The sequence below is a fragment of the Talpa occidentalis genome, unplaced genomic scaffold, assembly GCF_014898055.3.
Source record: "Talpa occidentalis isolate TD23 unplaced genomic scaffold, MPIMG_talOcc4v2.1 talOcc4.3, whole genome shotgun sequence".
In the NCBI taxonomy this organism is placed as follows: Eukaryota; Metazoa; Chordata; class Mammalia; order Eulipotyphla; family Talpidae; genus Talpa; species Talpa occidentalis.
The window spans coordinates 39,233,518-39,250,337 of NW_023603184.1; the positions used below are offsets into that span (position 1 = coordinate 39,233,518).

The following is a 16,820-nucleotide window of genomic DNA, read 5'->3' on the forward strand; positions in this document are numbered from 1 at the left end:
TGCTGTGTTATCCTAGGTCTCTAACCAAAGGTCTGAACTGAGGCACAGTCAGTGCTATTGCCTTGAGAACTGCTCTCCACACTTCTGGGGTTGGCTTTGTGGGGCTGAGCCCACTCCCAGCCCACTCCTGGCATGAAGATTTTCATCATGTTCCCACCTCTTAGCATTTCTTTCCTACCAGCCCCCCACTCCCACCCCCGTCCCCATGTTAACAGCACAAGAGGGAAGATGTCTCTACAATTATGATAAAAACAACACTAGCTACTGCTCACATAGTTCCATGTTTTGTGCCAATATTATGTATTTTACTTATCTCAGTAAATTATAAATGAACCCAGGAGGCAGGTAATATAATGCCCTATTTTCAAATAAAGGACTTAAGGAAGGAAATATAAAAGATAGGTTAGCTTGGCCCGGATTACATGACTAGTAAGTGGCAAAGCTGAACTTTAAACATAGGTCGTGGGGACTCAGAGGCCATGTTTCCAACATTATACAAAACTGCCTGGTAGGAGGAAGGGGGAAGTACAGTCACAAATCAAGTCTGTGCTGCTGCTGCTGCTCCAGAGATGAGTGAGATCCCGCTCAGGACCACAGGAGGCCAGCAACAGAGCCAGGGCAAGAAACCAGGACCCTCAGCTCCCCAGCAGGCTTGGAGCACCTCAATCCCCAGTGACGTCTGAAAAGCTGTGGTTTCATCAAGTGTTTCACTAAGTGAAAACGCTTGGGCGGGAGGGACAACTGAAGGCTTTCAAAGGTACACTCAGTCCTGGCCTTGTCTTCACTTCTTGCCTCCTACTCACTCTTCAGAAACTACGGTGTCTGGCCCAATGCCTGTGGTTAATACAGGGGCTTGTTCATGGAGTGGGCAGTGCCTGGCCACAAAGCAGGAAGGCACAGAACAAGACGGGGCCCATCTCATGATAAGGAACTGCCACGTAGGTGGGCAGAGAAATCAGGATCAGATGACAGGTTGCTTCTTGTTCTTTGCTTCTGATTCCTCTTCTAACCTGTTGTGACCCAAGTTGGTCTAGCTCCATCTCTCAACAATCTAGTTCATCTGCTTTGAATCTCCCAGTTGCCAAATTTTGCTGAATCTCTGAAAGATTCCTTTCTCCCAGATCCACAGGCCACAAAACCTTTCCTTTCCTCTCACCTCTCACTTTACTCAAGTCACCCCATGTGGCATTGCCTTCCCTTCCCTAGTGTCATTCTCTTTGCTTTATTTTATTTAAATGTTAAAACAGAATGGTTACTCCATCACAAGGAGGAAGAGAAAACAGAGGCAGCAGAACTTCACTGATTCACAATTAATTTCATTAAACAGTGCTGCTGGCTACGCAGTATTCTAGTATTCCCGCTAAACCTTTTCTTGAAGAGGCAAAGACTGAAAGATAAAAGTCACGAGGAAGGAAGGAGGGCTATACCTATCTGTGTGGCACCTGGTATTCCATAGTACAAGTGCCCCTATGACCCATCTGCCAGAAGAGGAGCCAGACTCAGAAAGATCAGAAGACTTGACCAACATCACAGAGACTGGTATCCACTATATGGTGGGGGAGGAAGGAGGAAAAAACCCAAAACTTGTCTCTCAAATGCTTAAGATAGAGACTGGGAGGTTTCTGAGCGCGGGTGCATCATTTCAATGTAGAGTACAGGACAAGGCCTTCCCTTAGATTTTGTGGTGAAATGACCAAGTGACCTGACGTTTACAAGCTCTCTCCTTTTCCAAGGAGGGGCCTGAAGCAGGGCAGCTATAGCACAGCAGTCCCAGGACACTGGTTGAAAAGCCCGGAAGCCTCTCAAATTGCTCCTCTCCAGTCTTCAGGACGAAGGCTGACCTTAGGAGCAGATGGAATCCTCAAATGAGGGTACAGGCCAGGGCACCTGCTCTCTCCCCACACTACCTCTCACTTTGCACTACTGACTGTGCCTCAAACATTGCAAAAACAGAGGCTTCCATCCAATAGGCAATTCTCCCATGCAATCTTTAACCCTCCCTGCTTTGGCAGGTCTTCGTTCATGCTACAGGGTAAGTTTTCTTTTCCTTCTCATAAGGCTAATGGCTCCACATGTGCTCTAGATCCCAAGTTCTCTCTGACCCAGGGACTGTTCTGTTCTTCCTCTTCTGCAGCTTCCCCTTCTCCCTTTCTCTGCTCTATAGTTGTGCTAGGACACAGAAATTGGTAGCTGTTCCCACATTAAAAACACAAAGCAAAAAACCATTCCTAATGTTTTTTTAACCATTATCCTAATTCTCTGGACCATTTTCACAATAAATCAGTGGAAGACATTGGTGTCTCTGTTTTGTTACCATTCTTAAAAATGAACATGTTAACCCAACCCAGGAACTATGAGCTCTTCTTCTTCTAGCCCAGCTCCTGCCTCCACAACTGAGAACATCACTGACAGTCAAATTTGAAGGCTGAAAAGAAAACCTTAAAAGCATCAGGAGAATAAGGGTCATATTACATCTAGGGCAACAACAATTAGGCCGAGAGCCAGTGCTCATCAGAACAATGGGAGTAAGAATGGAATCAGTTTTAAACTGCACAAACAAAATTTGAGTTAGAATTATATCTCCAGTGGGGAAAAATCTTTCAAAAACGAAGGCAAAATAAAAATATTTTCAGACAACTGAAGCTGAGAGCATCGGTTACCAGCAGTTCTGCACTATATGAAATTCTAATGGAAGCTCTTCAGGCTGAAGGGAAGTGGCTTTAGACCAAAACAAGGATATGAAGAAAGGGATGAGGAACAACAGCAACCGTATATATGTGGGGAGATAGAAATGCTTATCTTTTGTCTTAAATTCTACAAAGTGAGGCCACTTTTAAAACCTACAGAGGCCCCAACATGAGATTATGGTGCCTCTGCCCAAGGAGAATTCAAATTTAAATCTAAAACCATATGGAAGTTAATCAAAGTTCTGACCAACCCATGGCAATTAATTCTGACCCTCCCATGCTTTTAAAAAAATATGTAACTATAAAAATATTTTACATTTTGGTGCCTCTATTTGCTAGTGCCTTAAGGGTATATGTTATCCAGCACTGGATGGCAGCTAGCCAAGACTCAGAAAATATGCCACTGCAAATGCATCGCGTAGTCAGAGAGGCCCCTCACTGGACGACCAACTTCTGAGGTTTTCTGGGCCATGGGACTTTCATTGTTGAAAAGGGGACAGTTCAGGTGAACTAGACAAGTGGTTTCCCTCACTAGGACTAAGAATGAGGTCCTGAGGAGAGGGATGGCCCAGAGAGTGATTTGCTGTGGATAAGAAAGAAAAAAAAACGCATGAAAGTGTATGAGGTTTGTTATCACCGCAACACTAGACTTGTCCTTTCATTGAAGTGAACATTCTTCTTTCTCCCTCCTCTTCCACACCTTGTATATACATACAAAGTAGATCAAAGACACTGTGTCCCTCGGGGAGCTGGCACATCATGAAGGCAGCAATACAAATGCAGGAATAGCAGTCCTGTTTGGCAAGTGAGAACTGACAGCTCAGACCAGTGCTTCACAGACTTCCTTCCTATGGGCTCGACTTGCTGACATTTCACCCACTTGGCTAGGAGGGGAGGAGGGAATGGGAATCAACAGTGTCTACATTTTTCCTCTCGGGTAATTCTTGTCATCATCTAATTGAGTAAGAATTAGATTAGCCTGATGTTATTTATAAGGAAACTGAGATTCAGAAAGGTCAAGTCACTTGCCCAAGATCACTTAACTACTTTTGTAGCAGAATGAGTATGTCATCTCCAAGATATCTCATTCAAAAGCTTGTGCTGAGTGCCTGGACACCGTCCCGAGACCCTAGATAAATGCCGGTGGGTATGCCTGCGACATGCAAGGGAAGATGCAGAGAAAGGAGCTGGCAACCACCAACCACAACAGAAATAAAGCCACAAAAATGCAGAGCTCCTGGAGGGGACTGCTCTAGGAGAGCATTTGCACATTCAATAAAAACTGAGAGATGTGTGGAAACTTAGATTGATCCATGAGCCAAAATAAATAAGAGCGTCTGAAAATACTGCTAGAGAGGAGAAATAAAACTAGGAAGAGGATCAGACACCTGAGGGCTTCTCACGACACTGGACTGACCCCATCTGTCTTCAAAGTAGGCTCTGGAAAAGCATACAAAATCTTTAAACCTATTTAAAAGGCATTCTGGTTAGAGAAACATCCTATAAGTCATGTGTCATGATTTTAAAGAAGTCTAAAGCCAAGCATAACTTTGGAGTCATAGTCTAGGTCACTTAGTGGTTGAAACACACTGGGGCAAGTAACTTAAACTTTATGCAGTTTCCAGATAAAATATAAATAATAATCCCTTTTAGGTCTGTACGGGAAGCTCTGAGTCTCAGTTTCCTTACTTATTAAATGGGGATAATAGTACCTCATTGGGTTGTTGGAAGAATAAATGAATTCATATATGAAAAGTGCTTAAAATTATGTGTAGGGCATAGAAAACCTTACATAGGGGCTAGTTATTATAATTAATAACAAACAAATTTATACATTTTGTTCATAGTATGTATCATTCTCTAAAATTTTCTTACTTTTTTAAAAAGTTCCATGAGGCAGGAGCTTTGTGCCCAGTTCTCCCAAGACCCAGATCAGTGCCCAGCACACAGCAGTACTCTGTGGCTCCCTTCTCCACTGCATCCCTCACTGTGATTGTTCTCTCAAGATCGCCGAGGGCCATTATGTTGCCAAATCTGAGAGAAAACCCATTTGCCACCCAGCAACATGGGTGAAACCTTTAAAATTTAAATCAGATCTCACGCCCCTGCTTAACAGACTTCAATGGAGATTGCTGCATGTAAAGTAAAATCTAAACTCTTTCCCATGGTTTATACATCCTATGATCTGGGCCTTTCGACTTCATTATCTCAAATTCCAAGCTCCTGTCAGTTTCCAGATCAAGCCAAGCTCTTTCAGCCTCAGGTCTCTGTGTTGGCTCTTCTCTCTGCCTGAAGCAATCCTCCAAGCTCCTTACATGGCTGGTTCTTCTCAGCAGAGTATGTTAGCCAGGAACACCGACTGTTGAAACTGTGTGGGTTCCAATTCTGGCTTCACCAACCTACCTGTGTGAGGCAAGGTATTTAACCTCTTTGTACCTCAGTTTCCTGGCCTTAAAATAAGGATAAAATGTACTTTATCAAGCTGCTGAAGTAAATGAGTTAATATAAAGAGCTTTGAACAGCACCTGGTACCGGGCAAGCATCATGATCATCCTCTCACTTTAAACATTGCCTCTTCAGAGAGACCCTGCTCTTTATCAGCACCTAGTAGACATTGTAACCTGTAAGTGTTCTAATTTTGTTTACTATTTGTGCTTCACAAAGACAAGGAATTTGTCTCATTTACTATTGAAAAATCAGTACCTAACACAATACCTAAAATTGAAGGTAGGAACTGAATAAATACACGCTGAATGACTGGGCAAGTAGTTGCTAAAAGGTCAGGTCCTGTGCTACGGTGGGAAAGAGGAAAGCTGGGGTCTGTATCAGAGTTTCAACAGACAGGTGTTCCATTGATATTATTCCCTTTAGCCAAACCCTGTCATGTGACACGGTCTCCCGAGGCTGGACCTCCTGTTTGAAGCTTCCTCTGCTCGTACCCACCTCTGCGTGGTTGGAGCTCCCACAGCACTCGGTGCACATTTCTTAGCCAAGAAATCCTACTTTTTATGATTCTGCACTCTTTCCTCCACATTGTCTTAGCTGATGATGCCCTGCTCTTTTCCTGAGCCCTCCACACACTGCTGCCCGCTGAGGGCCCTCTGGGGGGGCCCCTAGAATATGCTCAGTGTAAGAGTGGAGTGGAGTGATCACTGCTGCTGCCTGCCCAGGAAGACAGAGGAGACACTGTGGCTCTGTATCTTTGTCATGGAGGAGATGAGGATGGGAGGTTGGTCAGCTGTTCTTACCTGATCTGTTGTGACCGGTGGCGGCAAAGCTGTAGAGAGTGAGAGTATCCGCATGGAGGCCTCCAACTGCTGGGGAGGCAAAAAGAAGTTGGGCACCACAATGGGCTCTGGGCTGTAATGTTAGTTAAGGGACACAAATGCCTTGAAGTCTGCCCTCATCTCCAACACCAGCATCTCCACCAACCTTAGTCACCTCCATTTGTCCCCCCCTCCAATTTATTCCTGCCCAGGATTCCTCTTCTCAAGTGGGTCCTTCTGCCTGGAAGGTGCTGCCCACTCCTAAGGAATCAGTCTCTACAGTCAATTCAAATCCCACCTCCTCTAGGGGGCCTTTTCCTAATCTTGGCCCACTGTGGTCTCCCTTCCTCATAGTCCAGAGCAGTCTGCAAGATTGGTTAATGCTTGATTAATTAGTCTGATAAGATTCTCAACTTATTTCCCTCAATATTCCCTAAGTTTCTCAAACACAGAAAAAGGATAGCCTCTTTCAGTTACATCGCTACTTCCTACTACTGTGTACAAGGCTGGCAGGTAGCAGGTCTTGATAGTGGTACATGCTAAGGGCCTGCTGGCCAAAGACTGATCCTTTAGAAGTCTGACAGGGTGGGGTGGAAGGTGGGTCGCTCCAGTTCAGGCTTGAGGGAGATTTTTTAGGCAGGAGGGAGATACCTGCATTGAAGGTAGGCTTGTCTTCCTGATTGTTCTCTGCTCACATCCAGGATTAAGTGGGGTCTGATGAGGGGCTGTTCATGGGGGGCAGAGGGAGGCCATCTGTCTGGATGCAAGTCCCCCAGAAGACAGGTACTGTATCTTGTGGTTTCCTATATCCTCTGGAGGTACCCAGTAGTACCTTGAGAACATCATGTTCCATAATCTTTGTTCAATCAAAACAATGATTCAGTTTGGGGAAGTGGGAGGGGAGGGGAGACAAGGGGGGTGGGAGGTTGGACTAATTTGATATTGCAGTTTTCTGTTTCAGTTCAATAAGCTCAGTATTATTCTAAAGATGACAAATAGGTATATCAATGTTTTTCCATGCCAGACTTTGAACTCCAAGAGGGCAGAGGTAATTTCTTTTTCATAGCCATATTCCTGTCACCTGGCCTAGGACCTGGGTAGGTGCTCAACAGATGCCTACTGAATGAATGGAAGGCATCACTTCTCTGAATTTCCTATAGAGAAGTGGGCATGGAATTGGAGATACTGAAGGAGAGAACTGCTTTGCTGTAAGCCTTCCTCAGAGACCCCAGTAGGTAGGGCCTACTTTTGTTGCTGCTCTGACCATTGCTCTGCCAGCCAGTCAGTTGATGCTGTGAGGCGTTGCTGTGTCTGAAGCAACGAAGCTCCCCTTCTCAGTCTGTCACCTCCTGCCATTCTAAGAGTGCTGCTTGCTCCAACCTAAACCTCATCACTCATTAGATGGATACTTCAGCAAAGTTCATTTTCTTGAGCCTGTTTCTTCACCTGTAAACCACATATAATAGTACCTTTGGAGGCTTAATGAGCTTATTATGCCAGCGCTCAGAACAGTGCCTGGCACACGATGTGTACTCATGAATGCCAGCTAGCCTTGCCTCCCTGCTTAATGGGAAAAAGTTGCCTATTTTTGCTGCCCTCATGCATAAGTTTGCCTTCTATTGCCTGTTTTTGCTGCCCTCATGCATAACTTTGCCTTCTATTCCCACGTCTGCACAGTCCTAAAGCTATAGTTAGTGAACACACACCAGCCCATTTTCTACTGGACCTGTCTTGGTGTCAGAGCACTGACCAGCACTCCCTGGCTCTCAGCTCCCACACCACACCACCTCTTTCCAGCTCTCCCCTCCCCACCCAACCCTCTCTGGTTCCTTGTGAGTCTCTTGTACTGCTTGTGTACCATCGCGCAGAGCTCCCTCTTGGATGCAGGGTTCTCCTTCCCATGCTCTCCCTGCTGCCCTTATCTATTTCCAGACACCTGCCTTTAGAGCAGATTCATCCTGGGTGTCTTACGGGCATGTGTCCAAACTGGAAAGCTGGGCCTTCCACCCAGACCAGCTTTATATGCTGCTCCTTATGTAGTAAATGACATCATACACCTAGTAACTTACATCTACTTCCTTTTCTGTTCCCTGCTCTGCCTTCTCTAATTCTCTCAAATCTACCCCCTTCCTCTTCATCACATAACAGTCGAAGCTTCAGGTGAGACTTTGATCATCTTTTATTTTTAATGCAAGTTTTCTACCTGGTTGTAGGGTAAGGTAAAAAGTATCAGGCTTTTCTGCCCTCCTGCCATTAGGATAGATGACGGAATCCTGACAGAACCCTGAATGTATGCCTGATGGCAGACACCTGGAACAGGGTGTGGGCACCTGAAGTGGGTACACCTGGGCTGAGTGACTGAGTTTAGAAGGGCGGAAGCCAAGAACGAACAGAAGCTGAGAAGCAGAAGCAGAACCATGAGAGAGCAGAGAAGCAAGGCCACAAGAAAATGCCGGAGAGCCCAGCTAGAGTGAAGACTTGCTGGGAGCTGGGAGGCCTGCCAGCCTCCCGGCCCCCCAGCACCCCTGCCTGCCATATGCCTGGTAAATCTAAATAAAAGACCTGCAAAAGCCACCGAGGGCTCCAGGACTCCTCCTTTACCTGGTCTGCTGGATCATAGAAAACCTGCTCTGTGGCCTGTCCTGCCCCTACACTGGTCTCCTCTTAACACCTTTAACAAGGTACTGTTAGATCTTTCTAATGTGTAAGTCTGACCATTTCACTCTTGCTTACTAGCTAGAATTTACTGAATGCTATGTATTATGCACCATGCCAGGGAGTTTATATAATTAATTTAATTTTCACAATAACCCAGTAAGCGTTGTACCATCATTATCTTCATTTTAAAGATCAGGAAGCTGAACTGTAATTTGCCTACAGTGTGGAGGCCAAGCACCTTAGCCAGGCATAAAAAGCCTTTAAGATCAGGCCTGGTCTTACCTCTCACCCTCCTACCTAGCCCTGGCTCTAAACACAGTGAACTGCTACCTACAGATCATTTCAGTGGTGCCTGCTTTCCCTCCCCTTGGCAACATCAGTTGCCTTTAAGAAAATACAAAAACAAGTCGCTCTAACTCTGAGCTTTAGTTTCTTTACATGCAAAATAGAAACGATGATACTGACCATACAGGCTTGTGATGATTAAATGAAAAATGTATGTAAAGTGCCTGACATACTGTAAATGCTTAGTAATCAATGAATAATCAATGCACTGGAAATCAGTGCTAGTTATCTTCTTCCCCCCACCCCCTTCTACACCTTCCACTTCTATTTCGACTGAGATAATGGGCTCAACATTACACCCAGAGCCTTGTCTCCAGGTGTAAAATATCTGATAGATTAATCAGATAAATCAGTTTAAGCTAGGCTGATGAATGTGCTACCAGTGCCTCAAACCAGTGTAAAGCATTATGCTTCAGAAGGCTGGATAAAAAGTAGATTCATAGAACCTGGTAAGTGCAGACAAGTCTTTAGAAATAAGGGTCTTCTTGTGCTACTCAGTGAATTCCATGAGGGTAGCAATTGCTCATGCTCACACTTACCCATGCTGGCCTAAGCACCAGAATCCAAAATGCCTAGTGATGGCTTAAAGTGCTACTGTGGGAAACACCAAAGGATACAGAAGGAAGCTCTGCCTTGTAGGCACCTGAGATCCAGACGTCACCTGCTTCTGCTTCATGTCAGGGGAGCTGATGGGTGACTCCATATGGTTTTCCTGTCTGCTCTGAGAGCCTAAGCGTAGAGGAAAATTCTTGAAGCTATCAGCAGAGTCACTCAGCTCACTGGAGACAGCTTCATTTTCAGTCTGAGCCTCTGGCTCCGGTTCCTTGTCCTGATCTGCATTTGGTGAGATCCACTCAACAAAGGTGTTGCTCTGTTGGGTCCCTGGGGGTGTCAGGGGTGGAATTTGCTGAGGGTCTGCTGAGGCAGAATCTCTAACCCTGGCCTTAGCGGCTTCAACTGCACAAGGAACAAGACTTTGGCTAGCAGAATCCTGACCATGCAGGTAGGTGTTAGCAGCCCTTTCTAAGCTGGACAGAAAGCTACTTCTGACCTCATGTTCCTGTCTGGGGCAAGACTCTGGAGGACAAGAGGTGCCTTCCCGCTGAACCTCATTAGGCTGAAGGTTGATGATCTCACTTGTGTCTGACACAAAACTGGACCAAGGGCTAGTTTTGTCTGTCACAGTGGTGATCTCGTTGAGGGTCCTAGGCTCTATGATGGCTTCTTCATAGTCCTCATCACTGTAGGCTGGCCCTGCCTCGGGGTCCTCACTGCTCTGCACCCTTGCAATGGGTACTGTGTGCTCCAGGGCCTCATGGAGCATTGCTCTTTCATCTGCAGTTTCCTCAAGAGTAGGGGGAGGTGGGGAGCTTGTGCTCTTATCTGGAGCTCTTGCCAATGGCAGGTCTGGAGCTGTGCTTGGTTCTTGCATGGCTTCTGTGTCCTGAGCATCTGGGAGGGTAGTGACTTTTCTGCTTCTATTCCTGGCTCGGTGAGAATTCAAAGATGCTTGAGAATTCCTGGTGACAGTCTGCAGATCTGAACAGCAACAGATATCAGCAACAGATATTACTACAACGTAGGGCCATAGACCACTCAACTTTCCCACACTAACCTCTAGTTTCAGATGTATTCTTGCAATCAGACTTTGAACAATGATCTTAAAAGATAGTTAGTCACTCCCAAGAATCAGTAAAACTATAATCAACACAGTATAATTTCTAGCACTTTATTCTAATATCAGAGGACCAAAATCTAATCTAGTCATAGTTGAGGTTACATCTGTGGAAATGTTTTCAGAGACTATCTGCTCTTGCTCAGGAATCCTTGGGAGCTGGGAGTCCTGGCGGGCATGTTCATGCTTCCATTTACTTCAGAAATTACCTATATTAAAAACCAAAATGAGAATCCACTTATTTACCTATTTGATCACAGTTATTAGTACTATCTATTTTACTTAGAAAATAAAAGCAAGGGAATATCTATCACCCCGAATGATAAGGCAGGGAAAGCTTACAGAGAAAATAGAAGCAGTGGTGTGTTAGAGCAGAGGCTTTGGAGCTGTCCGGTCTTGGGTTCAAATCTCTGCAGTCACTTTGTGGTCATCAGCAAACTATCCCCTCTTAGTCTGTTTATCTTTCAAAAAATGACTACCACCACTGTTCTACAGGGTTATGTTAAAGAATTCATAGATAATCAAGCATACATAGTGTGGCACGTATATAAGCATTTAATAAACGGAAGCCACTAGCCTCAAATTGTTTTGGGGGTGAAAAGGGAGAGAATAAATTCATAAATAGGCCTAGAGAATGATATATGTTTGCATTAGGAGAGGATGAAGTTTGAAGTTAGGAGGTAAATTTGGTTTCTGGGAGCTAGGGGCCACATCTTCCTCACAGCACCTAACGGAGTGCTCAGCCTACTGGAAGGTGTGGTGGAGTTTAATACTCTAATATTTTTAGGTCTCAAAGGGGAAGCGAGTAGATGCATGAAAATGGAACATCCCTACCTCCAAAGAGGGACGGGGATCAGGAAGCAGACTGACTCAATATTGCTTCTTTGACCTGAACTACTGTTCTTAGAGAAGTCTTTCTGCTTTATACAAACTAGCCAGTCCATCCTTTAAGACCCCGTTCTAATGCATCTCCTCCAGGAGGTCTTCCCAGATGTACCAGCTGCATGGATGGCTATATGGCTTTGTCTACCAGGAAGCACTTAAGAACATGCTATGTATAACTGTCAGTCTGTCTGTTTCTCTTACCAGATTGTGACCTTCTCAAAGGCAGGGACCTTATGTCTACTCATGTTGCATTTTCAGCAAATGACCCGGTACATAGATGTGGCATAAATGAAACCCTATACTCAGTGATTCATTTTCAAGCTTCACTTGTGTAAATGGCTTCTTCAAAAATGACTGAGACATGATGGGGGGAGAGCTTTTAGAAACTAGTTTCGTCTTTCCCTTTCAAAATCTATGCTCTCCTTGTGAAAATCAATTTTCATTGTCATTGTTTTTTCTGGATAAAGACTGAACTCCTAAGCTTGGCTTCAAGGCCCACCAACTTCAATCCCTCCATTCTATTCTCTCTCCTCTTTTAATATTCCCCTTTAAAAAGATCCCCTATTTTCTCTCACCTCTACTCCAAATAAACCTCCCTTTGTTTTGATCCTACATTTTCTTTCTGAGGACCAGTTTCTTCCGTTGACTACAGACTGTATGTCTGATGAAAGCAGAGACAATGCCTGTCTTGATGAAAGCAGAGACAATGCCTGTCTTGTCCACCACTCTATGCCCCTGGAACTAGTAACAGAATAGCGCCTGGCATAGTTGGTACTCAATAAATAGCTGATGGACTAGTTTTAAGGTAGTGGAAGCCAAATACATAGTATACCTCTGGAGCCCTGTTGGTAACCTTCCAGAAGAAGGTAGAAAGAAGGTTTGTACCTATTATCAGTCATGGCTTTTGACCCTTTAAAGAGAGACAACTAAACTTAGTCATCCCTGTATAGAAGCTACACATTTAACCTGAGCAAAAATGATACCAAGTGAGGGTGCAGATCGAGTTGATTTCTCAGTATTCTTCACTGTGTGTCTGATAGAGATGGCCAGATCTGAATCCTGGATGGAATAGAACCCAATAGGATGGAATAGAACCCAAGAATCTGTATTTCAAAATAAGTACCCCAAGTGATTTTTGTGCTCAGGTAAGTTTGGAAAATATCTGTTCTAGAGTGGTCTCAGGGCTACCTAATAGAATTACCTGGACAGTCATGAAAAATACTGATGCCTGAATCCTGATGCAACAAAGTATGGTATATGGATTTTTAAAAGCTCCTTCAATGATTCTAAAATCCAGCCAAATGAGAACCATCATCTTTAAGGTTTTTTTCAAGGGATGGATTATGGACCACCAACATCCAGAATCATCTGGGGTGCTTGCTACAAATGCACACTTCTGGGCTCTGAGAATTAGTTGTTCATTATGTTTGTAGTTGATTATTTTTTTCTGAAAATAGAGTGGCACAAGTTCAAGAACTGCTACTGAAGAAGTAAGTACTGAGGAAGTACTGAAGTACTGAAGAACTAAGTATGCACAGAGTCAAACAGTAAGCCCATGTCAGAAACCCACTCAAAGACCTAACCAGGTCTCCTGCCTCTCAGTCCAACACTCTTCCCACTGCCTGGATCTCTATGCTTTGCTTCTACATCTTTTCTTTCATAAGGAAGATAATAGAGAAAGAAAAAAAGGAAGAAGTGAAAGAAAAAATAAGGAAGATGGGGAAGCTGTTGGTTTCTATTTGTCAGTGGAGTTTGTCTGAGGGCAGACATTCAAAGCTTTTTGAACGGGTACCCAGAAATCATAACTCCTCAACCAGAGGGGCCTTGAGCCATACCTGAGATTAAAGAGCTGACTTGCAATACTAGGTTACTGGATTTCTCCAGGATGCACTGACTTTCAGGGTCTAGGCTGCTGACTCCTGGCCCCAGATGATCCTTATGGCTCTCGTGGCTTTGCAAGATGGAGGTGTGAGTCTGAGGACTGAAGGGAAGTAAAGGCTTGGTGAGTTTCTGGCTGAAGTACCGCTGCATCTGGTCTAGCTCATTCAGATTCCTCCTGTAAAAAAAGAAGAGGACACAAAGGTTATTCACTGGGATTAGAAACTTTTTTTTTTTTTTTTAAAAGATTTATTTATACAAGAACCGGGGTATAGGCCAAATGCGTGGGAGGGTGAGAGGATTCACCAGAGACAGAGCGGGGAACAGAACAGGCAGACTGATGAAATACACTGCTGAGGGGAGCAGTGGGCAAGACAGGAGAGGTCTGCTGCGCCATGTGGGACCCTTGCTGGCCGGCCGGGATCTAACCGGCGCTGCAGAGGCTGCGGACAGCTTCACAGTGCGGCGCTCAACCGCCTGCACCACCAGGGGAGACCCTAGAAACATTTTTTATATTCCCCTGACATATTTTTCACTTGGTCTGTTAATACTAAGGGCCCCACTCCAACCCACCGATTCATCCCTTTACCTCTCTGACTATAATCCCACTGGTGGGGACATCTTTCCCCTGCTTCTGTCTGGCTAATGTGATTCCCCTGGCCTAACACTGACCATGGCTACCTCATAACTGTTCCTAATCCTTCAAACAAGTGCCCTCTTTAGCAAGCCTTCTCTGACCCTGGTTAAGGCTTCCTTCTCTGAGCACTGAAGTTGTTTCTGTATTCTTCAATCACATCACTTGTTTGTTTCATACTGCTTTCCCTTGATGTACTGTGAGCTCTGTGCTAATTCCTTCATATCTACTGCACCCAAGATAGAGCTTGATACAAAATAAATGAATGTGAATGCTTAACAGACATGAACAAATGACTTTAAAAAAAAAAATCTGTTAAAAAAATCCTTTAATGGAGCCACCATCATTCTTAACACTCTCCAATTAGAAATCACACCAACCACTACCATCTTCATTTGCATAGGATTTTACATTTCATGCTTTTTTAATTCCCAGTCAACCAGATGAGATCAGTAATTAATGTTTTACAAATCAGGCATGTGAAGGCCAGAGGATTTAAATTCTGTTCAGGGTAAGCAGTAGTAGGTGGTAAGAGTGAGTATGTGCTATCCAGGATTTGGGACTCCAACTCTTTTTTCAGGATAACAGGTGGGCTCTGTCCCAACTGGGCTCATTCCTGCCTCACTTTTGCATTTTGGAACCTGAGTTCAAACTACTCCCTGCTCCATCCCTATTCTATGCGACTTAAAAGGTGCAGCTCATATTTCTCCTTTTCCAAGTCCATCACCTCAAATCATTGGCCGAACTCTCCTTTAAATTCCTTCACTTTCCGCATGCCCATCAACTCTGTGTTAGACTGTCCCTTTATTTTCTCATTATGTGTTAGTTTAGTTTTCCTAATTAGGCTATGAGCATCTGGTACTATTAGAAAATAATATCTCAAATGTCTCCACTTCTCTGGTACACTCAATGTGCCTGGAACAACTGGCATAAAACAGACAGTAAGTACCTGTGAAGTGAACTGAAAGTCTTTCTATCCTTTTCTTAGGGACAGGCTATGTGTCCTATGGATAAATCCAAATTAAATAAAAGGACAATGCTGAACCTTATTCCACCACTAGAAGTCATGGTGCTTATCAAGTCACAATGTATTTATGTAAGATGTTAGAGCTTGTGCTGCATCAATAAACACCTGTAGTAGGAATATGAAAACAAGTATAAACTTGCAGCTTTGAAAAATATGCAGACCCTTCTGGCATATCAGTGGCCCTGGATGTAGAACCTACTAATTACAATTTTCTTATCTGCAATCCTCACAGGATTATTGTGACCTAAAATAAAACACTATTTTATGGCTCTGGAAACCAAGGAAGTAATGTAAAATTGGCATTATCTTGTTTTATCTTCATATGATAGAAAATTCCTCTAGGGCAACAATTCTTAAAACTTAGTTTTAGGAGTGAAATCATCAGGGTCACCTGAGAACTTTGTTAGAGATGGAAATTCTCAGGCCCCATCCTGATTCTGAAGCCAAGTTCTTTTCTCTGTACCACAACCTCCTACGAGATAATCCAGGGCTGAGCTAAATGGTCTATAATGACCCTTTCAAGTGTCACAATACTCTTGTGGTTCAGATGCTAACTAATCTAAGAAAAGGACAGGGAAGCACTAATAGGATAGATGCAGGTCTGGAAGAATCCCAGTAATTTCGAGGATAAAGATGGTGAACAAGATAAAGTTTTGTAAATTGTAAAGCAGATGTGAGGTTGAGTAGATGTGATGGTGATTATTATTATATTTGGTGAGCATTCTAAATCCACTTGTATTTAGGGCCTCCCCGGTGGCGCAAAGGTTGAGCGCTGGGTTGCAAAGCTGCCTGCAGCCTATGCGGCACAGGTTCGATCCCCGGCTGCTCCCCGGCCACCTGAGGAGGGTCCCACATGGCGTGCAGACCTCTCCTGTCGCCCGCTGCTCCCCTTAGCAGTGTACTTCGGTCCTTCTGCCTGCTCTGTTCCCCGCTCTGGCTCTGGTGAATTCTCTCACCCTCCCGTGCTTCTGACTACCCAGTGCATGTATAAACAAAGCAAACAAATAAAAAACAAAACAAAACAAAACAAAAAAAATGCCTCTATAAAAAAAAAAAATAATAAATCCACTTGTATTTATAGGTGGATTAGTAATAGGGATCCCTGAGGGTAGGGGAGACCCCAAGACATCATTCATCTATGAAGAATCCTACAAGACTATAGGGTCCAATTTGATCCTAAAATGCACAGAATTCCCTACACTAAACCTCCCAGAGTGTTGGCAGCTGATGGGAAAGCAGTATTGCACATTGCCATTGTCCATTCCCCTGTGCTCCACTATGATTTCCTGTGTCTTTTCTCAGCAGAGAGCCTTACCTGAGCGAAGTCAGAATGGAAGTCTGGGAAGACAAAGGTGATGGGGTCAGTTTGTCCTCACTTAGCAAGACTGCCTCTCCCTGTTGCAGGGATTCATGAAATCGACGGATATTCTGCACATGTTCTTCATGGCGTGATGCCTGGCTTCTTGCAGCAGTGCTTCTGTCAGGAGTAAATGGGAGCAAAATAAATTCCCAATAATCACAAATCACCCTCCTGAAATGGTACTGTAAATTGATTTTCACTACCACAGTTCTGGCTTCATTGACTTTGCTTGAATTACAACTGTCTCCCAATAATCTTGCCTTCAGTCTTACTCATTGCCTTTTAATAAATTTGATACATATATAGCCTTGAGTGATTTTTTAAAAACACAGATCTGAAATAACAAAAACAACAATAGCAGTATTTATGGAGTCCTGACTATGTGCCAAGCAATGTTGTAAGCAT

General features: G+C 44.1%; 1 protein-coding gene and 1 long non-coding RNA gene across 5 annotated transcripts in view; one reads left to right on the forward strand and one right to left on the reverse strand.

Annotated features, from left to right (window-relative positions):
* LOC119255620 (uncharacterized) overlaps positions 1-16,705 on the forward strand; it is a 37,884-nt gene extending 21,179 nt beyond the window's left edge. The window contains exon 4 of one of the 2 annotated variants that reach the window (XR_005127502.2): positions 16,358-16,705. This is a non-coding gene — a long non-coding RNA (uncharacterized LOC119255620). The remainder of the gene's footprint in view (positions 1-16,357) is intronic. The other variant, XR_005127503.2, reaches the window with a different exon arrangement.
* The window catches only part of C2CD3 (C2 domain containing 3 centriole elongation regulator), a 112,653-nt gene that overhangs the window by 8,323 nt on the left and 87,510 nt on the right, over positions 1-16,820 (reverse strand). For 2 of the 3 annotated variants that reach the window (XM_037522954.2, XM_037522952.2), the window contains exons 29-32: positions 16,371-16,532; positions 13,352-13,572; positions 9,574-10,495; positions 5,936-6,047 (exon numbers count right to left, since the gene is read on the reverse strand). In XM_037522954.2, the coding sequence (XP_037378851.1) occupies positions 5,936-6,047; positions 9,574-10,495; positions 13,352-13,572; positions 16,371-16,532 (1,417 nt within the window). Of the gene's footprint in view, positions 1-5,935; positions 6,048-9,573; positions 10,496-10,519; positions 10,841-13,351; positions 13,573-16,370; positions 16,533-16,820 lie in introns of those variants that run through there. The other variant, XM_037522955.2, reaches the window with a different exon arrangement.